Genomic DNA, 15,423 nt, shown 5'->3' on the forward strand with positions numbered 1-15,423 from the left:
CTGTACGCATGTCTCCAACATATTTCTACCATGGCATCGCCCGTATCTAGCTCTGTATGAGGTATGAGCAGTGGACGAACTATCGATTCCGGCCAATACTGATCAAATGCAGCAAATTCTGTATCAACACATCGTCGAGGCCGTCAACGAATTTCCTGCAGGGGCCATCCGCCAACGCTATGCTTCTGCTGCCCTCTCCTGGCGTCATCCATACTGGGACTGGGCTGCCGAGCCACCAGCTGGAGAAAGTGTACTTCCAACCAGCATCACCTCGCAGACTATCACTGTCACAATGCCCAACGGGACCGCGACTATAGCAAATCCACTGTACTCTTACCACTTCCAGTGGGTCGATGTGGCGGATTTCTATTACAGCCCTGTAAGTCGAACACAATTCTGTGATTCGTGCTCAGAACTGATGAGCCAGTTCGCCGAGTGGAATTACACGATGCGTGCGCCTTCGGACTGGAGTTCATCGGCATACAGCGAAGACAATTTAGTTGCTCAAGCCCTGGACAACGGCAGAATCTCATTTCGAGATCGCCTGTACAATCTGTTCACCAGCTACAACAACTTCACTCAATTTGGCAACGAAGCCTGGATGAGTACTTCTGACGTGTCCAACACCGACAGTCTCGAGGCTCTTCACGATGTCATCCATAGTATCACTGGCTCACGAGGCCACATGACATATCTCGACTATTCCGCTTTTGACCCGCTGTTCTGGCTGCATCATACAATGATTGATCGATCTTTTGCATTGTGGCAGACGATATATAATGATAGTTATGTCGAACCCATGGCCGCACTTGATCCGACTTTCACGGTTAAGGTAGGGACCGTGCTGGACGTCGATACTCGTAAGTTCAATGACATGGCGCGTCAGGCGTAGCGACTGTACTGACTCCTGCAGCATTGGTGCCGTTCCACTCGAACGCAAATGGCGACTTCTGGACGTCGACAAAAGTACGTTCGGTACGTTCGCTGGGATACACATACACAGATCTCGGCAACGATAGTATTGATGCGGTCAAAGCCAACGTCAACAAGTTGTACGGCACCAGCGCTGGAATTGGCGGACTATCCAGACTGAAGCGAGAAACGACTGGCGAAGCCGATCCAGATATCGACGCGCCAAAGGAGGTCGTGAACGGCAAGCACCAGCAGTATCTCGCGAACATTGTCTCGCAGAAACTCGCACTGAATGGTTCTTACGCCATCTACGTATTTCTGGGATCATTCGACGACACACCTGCGGCTTGGCCGCTGTCGCCCAATCTGGTTGGGACGCATGGTGTCTTTGCTGGTCTGTCTACATCAAGCAGTGCCAGGGTGAGAAATAAGGAAGGCCCCGGAATCACTGTGACTGGTTCCGTGCCGCTCACCTCGTCACTGTTGGCAAAGGTGCAGAGTGGTGAGCTGCCGTGCATGGATGTGCCTACAGTCACAGCTTACCTGAACCAGAGCTTGCACTGGCGTGTTGGCATGGTGAGCACTTCATCGCCGATTGTGACCAAGCATACACTGACCTGAAGCAGTACGATGGCACCACCGTCTCGCCGGAAGACCTCGAAGATCTCATGATTACCGTCGTGAGCGCAGAAATCGAGCCTGCAGACTCGGTGCATCAGTTCCCGAAATGGGGTGATTTTACGGTTCTCACGAATGTTACTGAAGGCAAGCCTGGAGGGTGCTGATCTGCAAGTCATGCTCATGAATGGCATGATGGCGTTGTGGACGAGTTGATGGTAACGGCATACTGTGTTCATGCAATTGTAAGCATGGCCAGCACATAATATCATAGCGCGCGTAATATGTGTATAGTAATAAACTGTACACACGATTGCGGAACTGAGGATCGATTCGACAATGATGTGTTGAAGGCTATGCTTTTACAGTCTCGATAATGGGTATCATACTCGTACATTCGTACTATGTGTGGCTCAAGCATCTTCGACGCGAGCTCTCTTACTACTCCCAGCTGCCTCACCGTCGACAACTTCCTCACTCTTGCGCTTCCCTTTGCCGTCGGCAGTAGCACCATTCGTGGCATCACTCACTGCCAGTTCAGCCCTCGGCTTTTTCTTGTGCTTGACAAGACCCGACAGATCATTCGCTTGGGCTGTGGCATCCGCAATACGCTTCTCCTGCTCGGGTCTACTCTCACCCAGCATAGCGCCTAGCACGCCTCGGAGTGGATCGCCGCCGTCTGGTGCTCCTGCAGGTCCTCCGGCGCCACTCAGAGACACGGCTGGGTTGCGAAGATCCACGAGTCGTTGCTCCATATCTGCCACCATTTCCTTGACGTCTGCTACGCCTCGTCTGCGCTCTTCTGTTTTGGTGTCCTCTGAGCTCGCGAGTAAAGTCTCTTCTTTGGAGATGCGGAGTTTGCAGGAAGCGATTGCCTTCTCCATCTCGTCCGCAGCTTCTGTACGCATCTTCTCATCGACTTGAGCCACCTTTGACTCTTGTCTGCCATCCTCATCGTCTGCTGTTGACGTCACCGACGAGAACTCGAGCGCTAGCGAAAGCTTGAAATGCGCTTCGGCGATCAAGCTGCTCTCCTGCGGGTACAGCTGTAGCTTGAGAGCAAGTGAATCTCGCGTGTCACCGATGGCATCCTGGAAGCGTTCATTCTCTAGAGAGATCTCGGCCTGCAGGTCATGCGTGTCCGCGAGCCGCTCCTGTAACTGTCTGACTTCGGGGTGCTCTGTGCTCACTTTTCCAGCTGCCTGTTGCGCTGCCTCAAGCCTTCTACGAAGCAACACTCGAGCAGTGTCCAGAATCTCGAAGGCAGTCGCGAAATCGTCCTCTTCCTCCTCGGCCTCGGCATCTGCCTGTTCCTCTTCATCTTCCGAGTCAGTCCAGTTCTCGTCCCCAGTGATTTGGAAGAACGGCTTTGAGGCGATGTCTGCCTCGTCCTTCATACCGTCCTTCTCCTCCACCACAGCCTCCACGACGTCTTCTGCTAATTGCTGCTCGCCATCACCCTTCGCTGCCCTGCTAGCACTGCTCTCTGCGATCTTGCGCTTCTTGCGTTTCGGCTCCTCGGTGCTTGCTACCTTGCCGCCAAGCACGTCACTTCTACTAACGGCGACGTGGTACAAGCAGCGGCCGTATTGGTAAAGCAGATCGGCGTTGTCCAGTGACATCTCGCCATTGATCTGGTCCTGGACTTCGGCTGCTTCACTGTACAACTCGGCGGCGGCGTCATAATTCTTGAGTGAGTATTGTTGCGTCGCGTTTGCTTTGAGCTTGTCCAGCTGGGATACAAGCTCGGCTGGTGTAAGTTGGTGCTCTTGAATTGTTTCGTCGGCCATAGTGAGAGACAAGGCTCTATGTCGAGCAGGCGAAGGAGTGAGATGTTATCAAGGTGAAAGAGTGGTGAAAGGAAACGCGATTGAGTCGCGTTGAAGCACGAGTGCACGGCCACTTCTGCACGCACTAGCGCCTCCATAACAATTCGCATGCACGTCACCGTCGAGACATTTCTAGACAAATTTGGAGATCATATGTTGGCTTGGATATCTGGAATGGAGAAGAAACCGTTCAAAGTAACGACAGAAAACGTGCTGTAAAGATTGCGTACAGAACGTGTCGGCCAGCTTGCCTCAGAGTTGCCACTTCTTGTAAAGAAACGATAGGGCAATGATCGCATGAACTATCGAACATGGCTTCCAAGAAGGTCTTCAAATCTCAGGCCAACAGCGGACGAGCCAGTGGTGGTCTCGGTGCTTTTGGCAACTCTGCTTTTGGCTCTTCTCACTCCTCGGCCTTGTCATATATTCAAGAGCCACTGGACTTCTCTACGATTAGCGACGTAAATGTCGTTGTATCGCTGAAGAACCTGTCCAAGAAGGACAGTGTGACGAAAGCAAGAGCCTTGGAAGAGATTCAGACGTATGTCGCGAAGCCAGATACCGATGTCGAGGAAGGACTAGTTGAAGCATGGGTAAGCATCCACGCTCCTCAGGCAATATAGCAAAGCTGACTGGGGACTTAGGTCAGGTTATATCCTCGCTTGTCAATCGATAATGCTCGGCGAGTTCGTCACCTCGCTCATACTGTCAGTGGCAACATCTTCGCCAAATGTGGCAAGAGAGCTGCCAGGCACCTACCGAAAGTCGCTGGACCATGGTTAGCAGGACGTCACGATAATGATCGTGCCGCTGGGAAGGCTGCACAGGACGCTTTGAGCCTTGTGTTCGCCAACCCGGAAAAGATCATGGGACTGAAGAAGACGTTCCAAGGTCCTATTCTGGAGTACTGTCGGGATGCTGCTCTTCACGAGACGGCACAAACGCTCAGCGACGAACGGGCCGTCAGTGTAGACGATGCAGCAGCTACTTACGCTCGCGTTCTTGCTGCCAGTCTTGCCGTGGTCACGGAGATGCTCAACGATCTCCCGCGGGAGGAGGGTTCCAAGCAGGAATCTGTCTATGAAGAGCTGCTTGGCGAGACGAAGCTATGGGAGCTCGCCTGCTATACAGAGACCGGCGTCCGAAGATCTACTCATCGGCTGGTCCAGGCTGCACTACAGAAGCAGCCAATACTCGTTGAGACGAATCGGAAGGTTATCAGCACGATATACATCTACAAAGGCCTCCCATCAGATCAGACAGGATCCTCCATCGACTATCTTGCAGCTCTTGATGCTCTGACGGTCCAAATGCCAGCGATTTGGACAGACGACTACAGTGGCAAGAAGTCGGCTGCATCACGATTCAAGCAATTTTGGAAACATGGCTCTCGCTCAGGATCTGGCGAGTTCTGGGCGGTTACCTCAAACCTGCTAGCCAAGGTTCCAGCTGAGGTGTGGCCTGCTGAGTACAAAGAGGCACAAGACCTGCTCTTGGCGGCGCGAGATGGCGTGACGAGGAAAGAAGAGCGCTTCAATGCTTCGACGGCATGGGGTGCGTACTTCTCTCTCCTGACCGTTCTGTCAAGACGACTATCGCACGAGGATCAGGCCAAGGTAGCCGCGGAATGCGCCATGCCTATCATCCAAGAGTACCTCAAGCCTTCACAGGACACTGCAGACTGGGCGATCCATGGAGCCAAGACAGCACACATGGTTGCAGGGGTGACTAAAGTACCGTCAATCCTTCCATTGCTAGAGCAAGCGCTGCCAGAGCTTGCAGAGCACATTACAGAGACCGCGAGACTCTCACAACCACAACAGTCCAAGGACTTTGACAAATCGCAGCTACATGTTGCTTCGACTGGCGAGCGCTGGGCCACCATGCAAAGAGAGCTATTCACCAAAGACTTGCCGGAAACACTACTAGCTACGCTCGTTGCTTCGAACATTAAGCTCGTGCAGGACTGCCATCAAATCCTCGTCAATCGGGATGGCAAGCCGTTTGGTGCCGCTGCAGTCATCGAGGAGCTCGTACGTACCTGCGGCCAACGATTGCTGAAGGACCTCGACTTTAGGAATGCGATAAAAGATATACTAGAAGCCGACGACTGCAAGTGGGTGCTTTGGCCTTCGAGCCGTCAACTCATACGATGTCTGCACGGCCTCGCGCAAGACAGCATCTTCGTCGAACCTTTTGAGACGGCACTACAGGTCGCATTGACCAAAGCTGAGTCGCTAGAAGACTCAAGTCGGCTGGTTCGTGAGCTTCTACCGCGTAACGCACCCGACGAGGCCGTTGAGCTTGCTCGGAACAATGAGGCGCTCCAGGCCTTTATACTGCAGAATGTGAAGCCAGGCTTGAGCGCTACCTCCGGCACAATGCTGCTTGAGCTATACAGTATTAAAGCGCTATCAACGCAGACGATACAGCAGGCATTCTCAAGTCTTGTCGCTGGCCTTGCGGACACGTATGATGAGACAGAGCTGACTTCCACTCTAGACTTTCTAGCAAGCTCGAACAATTCCATCCTGAAGGACGTCTCAGCATTGCCTGGTTGTGAGCAGCTCGTTTCACACCTGCTTCGGCTAGAACATCACCGCAATGACGAGATCGCTCAAAAGGCAGCAAGCTTGTCATCACGGCTGTCGTCTTCGGGCACAAAGATACAGGGGGGTGCCAAGTTCAGCGTAGTTCTGCAGAACCTGGACCACGTGTCCGAGCAGTCGCTTCCCATGGACTCCTTATCAGAGCTTCTGGATCGGGTACTGGGCGAGGACAAGCATGTGCAGGATCTCAAAACTGCTATGCCAGATCTGACGGCGTGGCGAACCTCTTTGTTGGCTGCGGTACGGCCGCCTAAGCTCTCGCTTTCTATCCTGAGTCCGCTGGGTGCTGCTGTGAACTTTGCTCAAGATGTGATGTCGCAGACTACAGCACCAGTCAACGTGGACTCTGAAGGACTATGTCAGGCTTTACGGACTGCCATATACATCACACGGCTACTGTCAATCACGGACGCTAGGACTGGGCTCGTCGAGCTAGAAGAGCAGTGGCACGTACTCGCCATGCTATACCTAGTCGTGCAACTTGCCGAGGACAACCTGAGTGTGGTGGGCACAAATGCTCTGTGGCATCCTAATGCCGGAGCAGTCGCTGAGGCCATCGTACTTGACTTCGTCAGTGATGCTCATCGCTTACTTGGCAGCTATTGGGAGTCTATGCAGCCTACAGATGTGTCAGAGGAGAGTGTCAAGACAGGGTGCGCTGCTATGGTTGCTGCCATGGAGCAGCTCGGACACGACGAGTCACATCAGTCGCCCCTGGCATACTACGTTGCGCTTTCCTACTCCAAGATTACTTCGAACCTGTATGAGCTACATGGCCATAATGCTGACAACACGGCATCAAGCGAAGCTGGTCTGAGGGCGGCAAAGGCGAAGAAAGACTCGCTCCGAACCGTGGCATACTTGGTGGCAAACCAATTACCGCTTGCGAGCTCTCCAAGCCTGACGCGGTTCTGCAACGAATTAGTGGCAGACCTCACTACCCTGGACGTGACGATGCCGGAAAAGGGGCTCAAAGCACAGGAGCAACTTATCATGCTCAACACCATACTGCAGACCCAAGAAGACGCTGTCGACACCATTGCGAAACAGCGTCTGATTTTCCTAGTCAAGGGGCTCATCGATAAGCTATCTCACATCGAAAGCTCCACGATCAAAAGCGAAGGCTACAAAGCTTTGGGCTATCTCCTGCCGGCGATGTCGGACATGTACGGCGAGCATTGGTCTCAGGTTCTGGAGCGTCTTGAGGGCACGTGGGATTGGCTAGCTAACGAGAAGATCGACGATGTCTTGAAGGAAGAACACATTGTTCTTGAACACACTAGCTTGAAACTTTTGGGCATTCTCCGACGGCTGGCGAATTCGGACGATCCAAATGACGATCTTGTTGATGCGTTGAAAAACAAGGAGTCGTCCGTACACAGCCACCTGATGTCGCTATTGGAGCATGCCAATGGTGACTCGGATGAGCAGCATCAAGCCCTGCTGGTCACCCACGAACAGCTAGCTCGACAGCTAGCACAGGCCCCATACAAGCAGCTGCCAGAGGCCAACGAGTTATTTCCTCTACTGTATACGCCCTCTCGTGCGATACAACAAGGTGCTTTTGATCTCCTACACAAGCAGATCCCGGCTGTGCAAGAGCAGATCTCGTTCGATGCAGCTCTCGACAATAAGTCGGTGCACCTGCCTGACGAGCTCTTATCGCTTATCCTCGAAGCACCGACTCTGGATTCTTTAGTAGACGCCTCGTTCGATCGGACGATGCCATTGTCTCTGCAAGGATACCTGTATAGCTGGCGACTGCTTTTCGACCACTTCAGTGGCTCCAGCTATCGAGTGAAGACCGACTACATTGAGCAACTGAAGGATGGAGCATACCTTTCTGGATTACTCAGCTTCACGTTCGACTTCCTAGGCCATTCTCGTGGCAAGCCGATAGATGCATCAAGATTCGACATTGAGACATACACCGCCGATAGCGAGCCAAACCCGGAACGCGACGTGCAGTGGCTGCTCACCCATCTCTACTACCTCACCATGACACATCTGCCAAGCCTAGCAAAGAGCTACTATCTAGACATCCGCTCCCGCCAGACCTCACTAGCTGTCGAGAGTTGGACAGGAAAGTACATCAGCCCTCTCGTTATTAACGCTGCTTTGCAAGATGTGGCGGAGTGGGCGGAGACTAGTGTCAAGGAGGAACCTGAGTATGAGAAGATGCATGTTCGGGTGGGCATGCGCAGTAAGGAGATCAATGTCAGCTATGAGATCGATGAGCAGACGATGGCGATTAAGGTCATCTTGCCTGAAGCCTATCCGCTTGCTGCAGCGCAGGTGGTGGGCGTGAGCAGAGTCGCCGTCAAAGAGGATAAGTGGCAGTCGTGGTTGAGGAACTGTCAGGGTGTGATCACTTTCTCGGTAAGTCTTACTGCCTCCCACAATTCTGATACTATGGTTGCTGACATGGTTATCTACCAGAATGGCTCGATCACGGATGGACTTTCTGCATGGCGTAAGAACGTCGTTGGTGCTCTGAAGGGCCAGACAGAGTGTAAGTCCAACTCTCTCGCGAATAAAGATGACATACTAAAGACTGGTCAGGCGCCATCTGTTACTCGATCATCGACTCCACCAAGCAATTGCCAACCAAGAAGTGCCCTACTTGCAAGAACCTGTTCCACGGCAACTGCTTGTATAAGTGGTTCAAGACGAGCAACGCCAGTACTTGCCCGCTATGCCGGAATGCGTTCTCTTTTGCCTAGATCTAGCGAAGGTCTCGTCTGGGCACGATTTGGTCTGTTACTGCAGGAAACGTAGGATAGAACCAGATGGCAGTCAGAACTCCGGGTTTCGTAGTGATGAGCACGTTTGAGTATTGGCTGGGCATCGCAGGCTAAGATTCGGAAAGCCTAGAGCGAGCGGTCTATATCATCAAGAGAACGTAGGTGGACGGAGATCGATTGCTCCTGCCAAAGAGACATGTAGTCAATACCGAGGTCCTGTCAATGTGCGCACTGGGTCACGTGACAACGGCTGTAAATCCTTCGGCCCGAAGTCGCTCGGCCGAGCTTCGATGCCAATGACGCGCAGTCTAGATTCAACATTCAGAGCTTTGATGAAGCATTTCCCCTACATCCCACATCAGCTCACCACTGTCGACCACAAATCAACAAACATTTCACACGGCAACACCTACGACCGCCCAAAATGTTCAGAAGAGTTCTCGCCACCGCGCCTGCGCAGGCCAGCAGAGCTCTCCAGACTGCCACTCGCCCCACCACCACCTCCTTCGCCAGAACCATCACACCAGTCGCGCAAGCAAGCCGACGAAACTATCACGAGAAGGTGCTTGATCATTACAACAACCCGCGAAATGTTGGAAGCATGAAGAAGGGAGAGCAGGACGTGGGCACAGGTCTTGTTGGTGCACCGGCATGTGGCGACGTGATGAAGATCCAGATCAAGGTCGACCCGAACAGCGACACCATCACTGATGTGAAGTTCAAGACGTTCGGCTGCGGTTCTGCCATTGCGTCAAGCTCATACTTGACTGAGCTGGTGAAAGGCATGACTTTGGAGCAGGCGGGCAGGATCAAGAACACTGAGATTGCCAAGGAGTTGTGTTTGCCACCTGTGAAGCGTAGGTCATTTCCACAATTGATAAAGAGGCATCAGCGCTGATTAGGATTATAGTTCACTGCTCCATGCTTGCAGAAGATGGCATCAAGTCCGCCATCTCCAACTACTACAGCAAGAACCCGAAGGCCAAGGCTACTGATCTTGGTGGCACTGGCGCGTCTATGCCCAGGATTGAGGTCGAGAAGCTGCCAGCTGATGCACCTGCGACTGCCACTGCTTAAAGCAGGGTTCGAGGCAGCATGTCCTGGGAACGTGCAGGTCCTTCTGTGAAATTTAGCGATTCTTTCGAGGAGGCACAAACTCGGCGTTCTGGGATATCATACCACTGCTAGAAAGAGCAGCAGCAGATTGTGGACATTATGTACGAATTTAGCTGATTGGAGACAGACCCCCGACTTCGCTGTCCGCTGTAGAAGCAATTATCTCATCTCTTCGTATCGATGCCCTCGCTTTCTGGCTGCACCCCTACCTATTCGCCTCCGCAGCAACAATGTATAGTCGCTCACAATCAAGTCTGCCGTTCGATCGATAAAGCACCGGAAAATCTGGAGTGGACCCTTCAGATGCGGAGTCCGGAGTTTAATTATGAGCGGTAACCCCGAATGTCTAGGCTGCACTACATATGGCTACTAATGTACGACGTACGCTTTTACGCTGTATGCACCAAGTAAGGCAATGACGAATGCCGAAGTATAGAAGCGCATATAACTGACCGCCGCTACTGACGATTTATCACACAGCATCCACCATCACTTCTTACAGCTAGCCCTTAATATGACCACTCTAGACAAGCTTCAAGAGATCATTACAATCGACACTCTTCGCAACGACGGCGTTCCTTCTGCCTCAGTAGCAATACTGCAGGATGGCAAGATCACAGCACGCGTAGTGACGAACCACAGGGACGATACAGATACGGTGTACCAAGCATGTAGCATATCCAAAGCCATCACTGCAGTAGCAGTGGCGAAAATGGTTGACGTTGGCCACTTCACATACGACACACTCGTTGCTCAGCATCTTCCAGAGAGCACCTTGGCTCACCTCGCGGGCCCAGGATCTGCGAACTGGATTGAGCAGGTGACTGTTCGTATGCTGGTGTCACACACATCTGGTCTGTCGCAAGGTGGCTTTCATGGATACGTTCACCACCCACCGACGGCCGAGTGTATCGTGTCTGGCAAAGCACCGTCCAATACACCAAGGATTCGATTTGATACGTTCCCTGGTGCTCAATTCAATTACTCTGGAGGCGGATTTACTGTGTTACAAATATTCCTGGAGACGATCATGGAGAAAGACTTCGCCACCTTGATGAGTGAGACTGTGCTCGATCCTTTGGATATGTCGCGTAGTATCTATGGAGACTTGCCACGTCATGAAGCAAAACTATGCTATCGCGTACAAGACGGCGGATGTTGTGGCGAACGCACCCTATCACAAGTTTGCAGAGTTGGCTGCTGGAGGCTTGTGGACAACGCCTAGCGACCTTTTGAAAGCGATCTCGGCTGTACAGCAGTCACTACCATGCACCTCAGGGTTCTTGAAACAAGATACCGCGAAGGAGATGCTCACGAGTATATCACAACCTGGTTCTGACGGAGCAAGGAGGATGGCACTTGGCTGGGGATCGGATGATAACGTGTTTGCTCACAGAGGCATGAACTTTCCAGGATATCATTGCTATGCCTTCGGGTCGCATGGTGGTGTTGTCAATAGTGACGGATCGAACCCGGTGAAGGTTCCTGCGGGAAATGGTATTGCTGTCATGACGAACGGGGAGCTGGGCTGGGACGTCGCGACCAAGATCGTGAGCGCGATATACCATCTCAAGGGTTGGCAAAGGTTTCGATCTTTGCCGAGCATGTATGGAGAAGATGACTATATCCCAGCGATGGCTCTATCGAGCATCTCGTTGGACTCAGACTGGAAAGACTGGTGTGGTGACTGGGAAGGGATGTGGGCGTTGCTTAATGCAGAGGGACCAGCTATCTCGTTCAAGGGATCTGAGCCTGTGCCGCTGAGGCTTGCAGCAGCGCCAGTCAGTTTGCTCAGCAACGGAATGGCCGAGCACATGTTTGTCGCTGAGCATGTCAGGGTGGCTGTTCGACTGACTTGGGACGAAGAAGACCGGGTTCTCGAGATTATACAGGCGAACTCGAAGACTGAACATAGAAACCAGCAGAAGAAGTAGTGGAGGGTAGACCAGTGAAGAGATACTGTGCGAAGGTCTGTCGCTCTATCAGTCACTGCGGTTGGCGGCGAATCGGTCGATATGGTATGTCAGCGACACCAGCTAGCATGTCACATATTAGTAGATTGATTGGAGTGGAATTCCTAGCCATTTGATCCCGTCGTGTCTCTCATGTCAGTCCTGGTAATATGCCACGGAGTATGCTTCAATATTTACTCGATCAACACCTTGGTTTTGTATACCTACACGAATGCCAATCCTCTGACTCCGGTTACATAGACATGTGAATGCGGCTCTGCGGCCACTACCGATCCCTGCCGAGTTCCGTTCAATAGCTCGTTTGCAGCACTTCTACCACTTGAGCTCGTTCACCCACTATCTAACCACCCACGTTCTGCCGTCGACATGAGCCGTGGTGGAAGCACAACACTGTATGTCTCAGGCTTCGGCCAGGGCACACGCGCACGCGACCTCGCCTTCGAATTCGAGCGGTACGTCAGCTAGCGAACGAACGATCGAACGCCCTTCGAACGTCCCACCCACCCACCCACACCACTTCCTCCACCTTCTCCCACCAATGCGGCCGACATAACCTCCCCACGAGCAAGCGAGCGAACGACCGACCTCCTCGATGCCTCCCCCGTCCCTACCTTTCCTTCGATCGAACCCCTCCCACAGCGCCTTCCGCGTCCTCCTCGAACCCAATCGCGTCGATTGGTACACATATTAACGAATGGCAAAGGTATGGACGACTTGTCCGCTGTGACATTCCAGCCCCTCGCACTGCCACTAGCAGACTGTAAGTGGAGAACCCCAAGAACACCAAGCAAGCTCAAAACTGATTCGACTTCAGCTTCGCCTTCGTGGAGTACGAGAGCCGCCGCGACGCTGATGATGCGTACCATGAGATGCATAACATGCGCATCGGTCGTGATGACGTGCTGAAGATTGAGGTGAGATTACAGCTTCATGAGAGGGAACGTAAATGGTGCTAACTCACCATGCAGTGGGCCCGCACACCTCCATCAGCCAGCTGGCGCTTCGATGCCGGCCGCGACCGCCCAAGCAGCGATCGCCGCAGCGATCGTGGTAGTGAGCGCCGTGAGCGCTCGCCTCGTCGGTCTAGGACTCCACCGCGTCGCGAGCGCCGTGATGACGATGACCGCCGTGATCGTGATCGTGATCGCGATCGTGACCCCGATAGGCGCGATCGCGAAAGGCGTGATCGGACTCGCAGCCCAGAGGACCGTGATCGCGACCGCGACATGAAGGATAGGGACCATGAAGATGACCGCGACCGTGTGCGCGATCGTGATGGTGACCACGAGCGTGAAAACGGCGCAAATGGGGATGATCGCAAGGGTACGTTTGTCCTATGCTCCAGGCCCAGACCCGGAACTGATTTTTGATCAGAAGAGCGCGAGGAGCGTCCTGAGGCCCATGATGATCTGGATACTGCCGAGTAGGATGCGGTGCTCTAGATTGTGGTTCGACTTACAGTGTGCCTGCGGTAAGTAGATGCTGTCGGTATCAGGCGAGCAATTCGGAGGCTAGGTAGGTTGGCTGAGACACGAAACCATGGCTTCGGATAGATAGCCCCCTCCTACTTCGACGATATACGTGGCTGATCAAGGCATGCCATTCTGCCTGTCAAGTCGTCTTCACACTAGTCCTCCTCCTGCAAGCATCGACCCGAACCTTCTAATAATCCTTTTGATACCGTATCACAAACGAATGAACAACAATAACCTTCTTGAGATCATGATAGGGTCAACGAGCATTGTGGTGGTCTGCCACGAAACAGACATTGATATTCAAGGTCCTTTATGTATACCTCCATCCTGGTCACCATTTACTATAGTCCTCCCATCACTGCCTTGCGCATACTCATCCGTGTCTGCGACTAGGCTTAAGCTGTCACGCATCAAAACATCGGTACTCTCGCGTGCGCCATTGACCTCGTCATGCTGCTCCTGCGAATTCCGTAGCGGGACCTCGTCGTCTGCAAGAGCCTCGTGAACCTCCTTCCTGGCTTTCTTGGCCATATTGCTGTACTTGAGGTAGTTGTACGCTGCGATCGATGCTATCGTAACCACCAGACCAGAAATATTGATCGGGGACAGGCTGTCGCCGAATACCGCGGATGCTGCACTAATGGTCAGGACCTCTTTGAAGATCCCGCATACAGATAGCGTTACCACGCTCGTGCGTTTGAGCAATGTGAACTCCGCTGCGACCATCAAGAATGCCAGACAGCCTGGAAACAGCATGATAAGCGTCCCCATAAGCCAGCCTTTGGCTTCGCCCAGTTGTCGCATGCCCTCAATGATGCCAGCCGGCCCTTCTATGGGCAATGCAAGCACAAAGAGCACCACGAACATGACCGGGCTGACGAAGAAAATACTGCTGAAAGGATTGCTCGTGGCTCGATTTCTCAGCAGCAGAATCTGAGTCATGCTCCACCGAAACCCACTGCAGAAACTTGCACTCATCACCAACGCAAAGCCCGCTACGTTGAACGCGGTCTCGCCAGCTACCATCATGACCACTCCGGCTGTCATAACGAGAATGATGGCACAGAGCTTCCAGGTTGGGGTCTCGAGCCGGAAGAGGAAGGCGAAGACGAGCACGAACGCCAGGACGCTCGACTTGCACATCGTATAGAAGGTTAGGGAAATGAATCGTAGGCTGAAGTTTCCAAGACCAATGTCTAGAGCCGTAGCTGTGCCGCATGGACCAATGCGGGAGAAGTAGAACCATTTCGTCATTAAAGGTTGTGGTTTAGGTTGTGAAGGATCTGGTCGTTTGAGCCCATCGCTCCCATCTTCGCGCCTTGGTCGGAAGGCTGGGACGAAGAAGAGTACTGCTGCGGCGAGGACGAATTGCACTATCATATGGAGGCTGGTGGTGAAAAGTGGATAGTGGAAGTCCAAGTTCTCTTTCGAGAACATCCATTTGTTGTAAACTGATATTGATATGCTGAAAGAGTACCAGAGAGCGATTAGAAGGCTGTTGATTACTGTGGTGCGCAGCATGCTAGACATGACTACCTTGTCTTCGGCTTGCTGCGTGCCTCCATCCCTAGCGATTCGATGGTCGAGGTGAGTGTTTCTCCTCTTCCTTCTTCGCCGACTCTTGCGTTCTGTACGTGTCAAGCCAGTCTCCTCATCGTCATCCAGGTCATCGTCCAGTTCAAGCTCGTCCAAACTCAAGTCATCTGACGAGGGTCCAGCGTCCATTTCTTCCGATATTCGCTCGTCTGTACCGTCATGATATTGTGTAGATTGCCTTAATTGGATCGCGGAAGCCATCAACAGCAAACTGCCCCGCCTGCGATGTGTGGGCGTGTCAGCATCGTCCATAGATGGTCGTACAATCAGCAACTGAATCACGCGACCTCCTTAATACTGCTAATCCGATCGGACGATAGTCAATTTTCCTAAGGACGCAGTATTCAACTGTTCGGTCGAGTAGAAGGCCCAGCGAATATGACTTCTGAATGCTGCACATGGACTAGCTCTCTTCGCCTCGTTCTCGATGCTCTGATAGTGTTCAGCTCTGAAATGTAGGTCAGAGGGATCCAGAACTGGGGCATGTGAATGCAGGGATCCTTCGGCTACGGGACGCGGCAACACGCCGAGGACCCACTTGCCACCAGCCT

General features: G+C 52.8%; 7 protein-coding genes across 7 annotated transcripts; 5 read left to right on the forward strand and 2 right to left on the reverse strand.

Annotated features, from left to right (window-relative positions):
• Nucleotides 1–106: 106 nt before the first annotated feature.
• On the forward strand, nt 107–1,697 carry LTS14_009364 (uncharacterized protein; the record flags this gene model as incomplete). The annotated part of the gene is made up of 4 exons (XM_064842046.1): nt 107–379; nt 428–860; nt 914–1,488; nt 1,539–1,697. 4 exons carry the CDS (start codon nt 107–109, stop codon nt 1,695–1,697), a joined length of 1,440 nt encoding a protein of 479 aa, XP_064690254.1.
• A 246-nt stretch (nt 1,698–1,943) lies between these two features.
• On the reverse strand, nt 1,944–3,320 carry LTS14_009365 (uncharacterized protein; the record flags this gene model as incomplete). The annotated part of the gene is made up of 1 exon (XM_064842047.1): nt 1,944–3,320. One exon carries the CDS (start codon nt 3,318–3,320, stop codon nt 1,944–1,946), a length of 1,377 nt encoding a protein of 458 aa, XP_064690255.1.
• Nucleotides 3,321–3,670: 350 nt separating this feature from the next.
• Nucleotides 3,671–8,691, forward strand: LTS14_009366 (uncharacterized protein; the record flags this gene model as incomplete). The annotated part of the gene is made up of 4 exons (XM_064842048.1): nt 3,671–3,952; nt 4,004–8,347; nt 8,408–8,480; nt 8,531–8,691. 4 exons carry the CDS (start codon nt 3,671–3,673, stop codon nt 8,689–8,691), a joined length of 4,860 nt encoding a protein of 1,619 aa, XP_064690256.1.
• Nucleotides 8,692–9,136: 445 nt separating this feature from the next.
• On the forward strand, nt 9,137–9,789 carry ISU1 (iron-binding protein; the record flags this gene model as incomplete). The annotated part of the gene is made up of 2 exons (XM_064842049.1): nt 9,137–9,569; nt 9,623–9,789. 2 exons carry the CDS (start codon nt 9,137–9,139, stop codon nt 9,787–9,789), a joined length of 600 nt encoding a protein of 199 aa, XP_064690257.1.
• Nucleotides 9,790–10,342: 553 nt separating this feature from the next.
• LTS14_009368 (uncharacterized protein) lies at nt 10,343–11,762 on the forward strand (the record flags this gene model as incomplete). The annotated part of the gene is made up of 2 exons (XM_064842050.1): nt 10,343–10,886; nt 10,924–11,762. The coding sequence occupies 2 exons, from the start codon at nt 10,343–10,345 to the stop codon at nt 11,760–11,762; spliced, it is 1,383 nt and encodes a 460-aa protein (XP_064690258.1).
• A 405-nt stretch (nt 11,763–12,167) lies between these two features.
• LTS14_009369 (uncharacterized protein) lies at nt 12,168–13,228 on the forward strand (the record flags this gene model as incomplete). The annotated part of the gene is made up of 4 exons (XM_064842051.1): nt 12,168–12,253; nt 12,616–12,715; nt 12,770–13,124; nt 13,176–13,228. 4 exons carry the CDS (start codon nt 12,168–12,170, stop codon nt 13,226–13,228), a joined length of 594 nt encoding a protein of 197 aa, XP_064690259.1.
• Nucleotides 13,229–13,576: 348 nt separating this feature from the next.
• Nucleotides 13,577–15,001, reverse strand: LTS14_009370 (uncharacterized protein; the record flags this gene model as incomplete). Its single annotated transcript, XM_064842052.1, has 1 exon — nt 13,577–15,001. One exon carries the CDS (start codon nt 14,999–15,001, stop codon nt 13,577–13,579), a length of 1,425 nt encoding a protein of 474 aa, XP_064690260.1.
• Between the last annotated feature and the right edge of the window lie 422 nt (nt 15,002–15,423).

Source organism: Recurvomyces mirabilis (genome assembly GCF_035927965.1).
Source record: "Recurvomyces mirabilis strain CCFEE 5264 chromosome Unknown scaffold_31, whole genome shotgun sequence".
NCBI lineage: Eukaryota > Fungi > Ascomycota > Dothideomycetes > Mycosphaerellales > Teratosphaeriaceae > Recurvomyces > Recurvomyces mirabilis.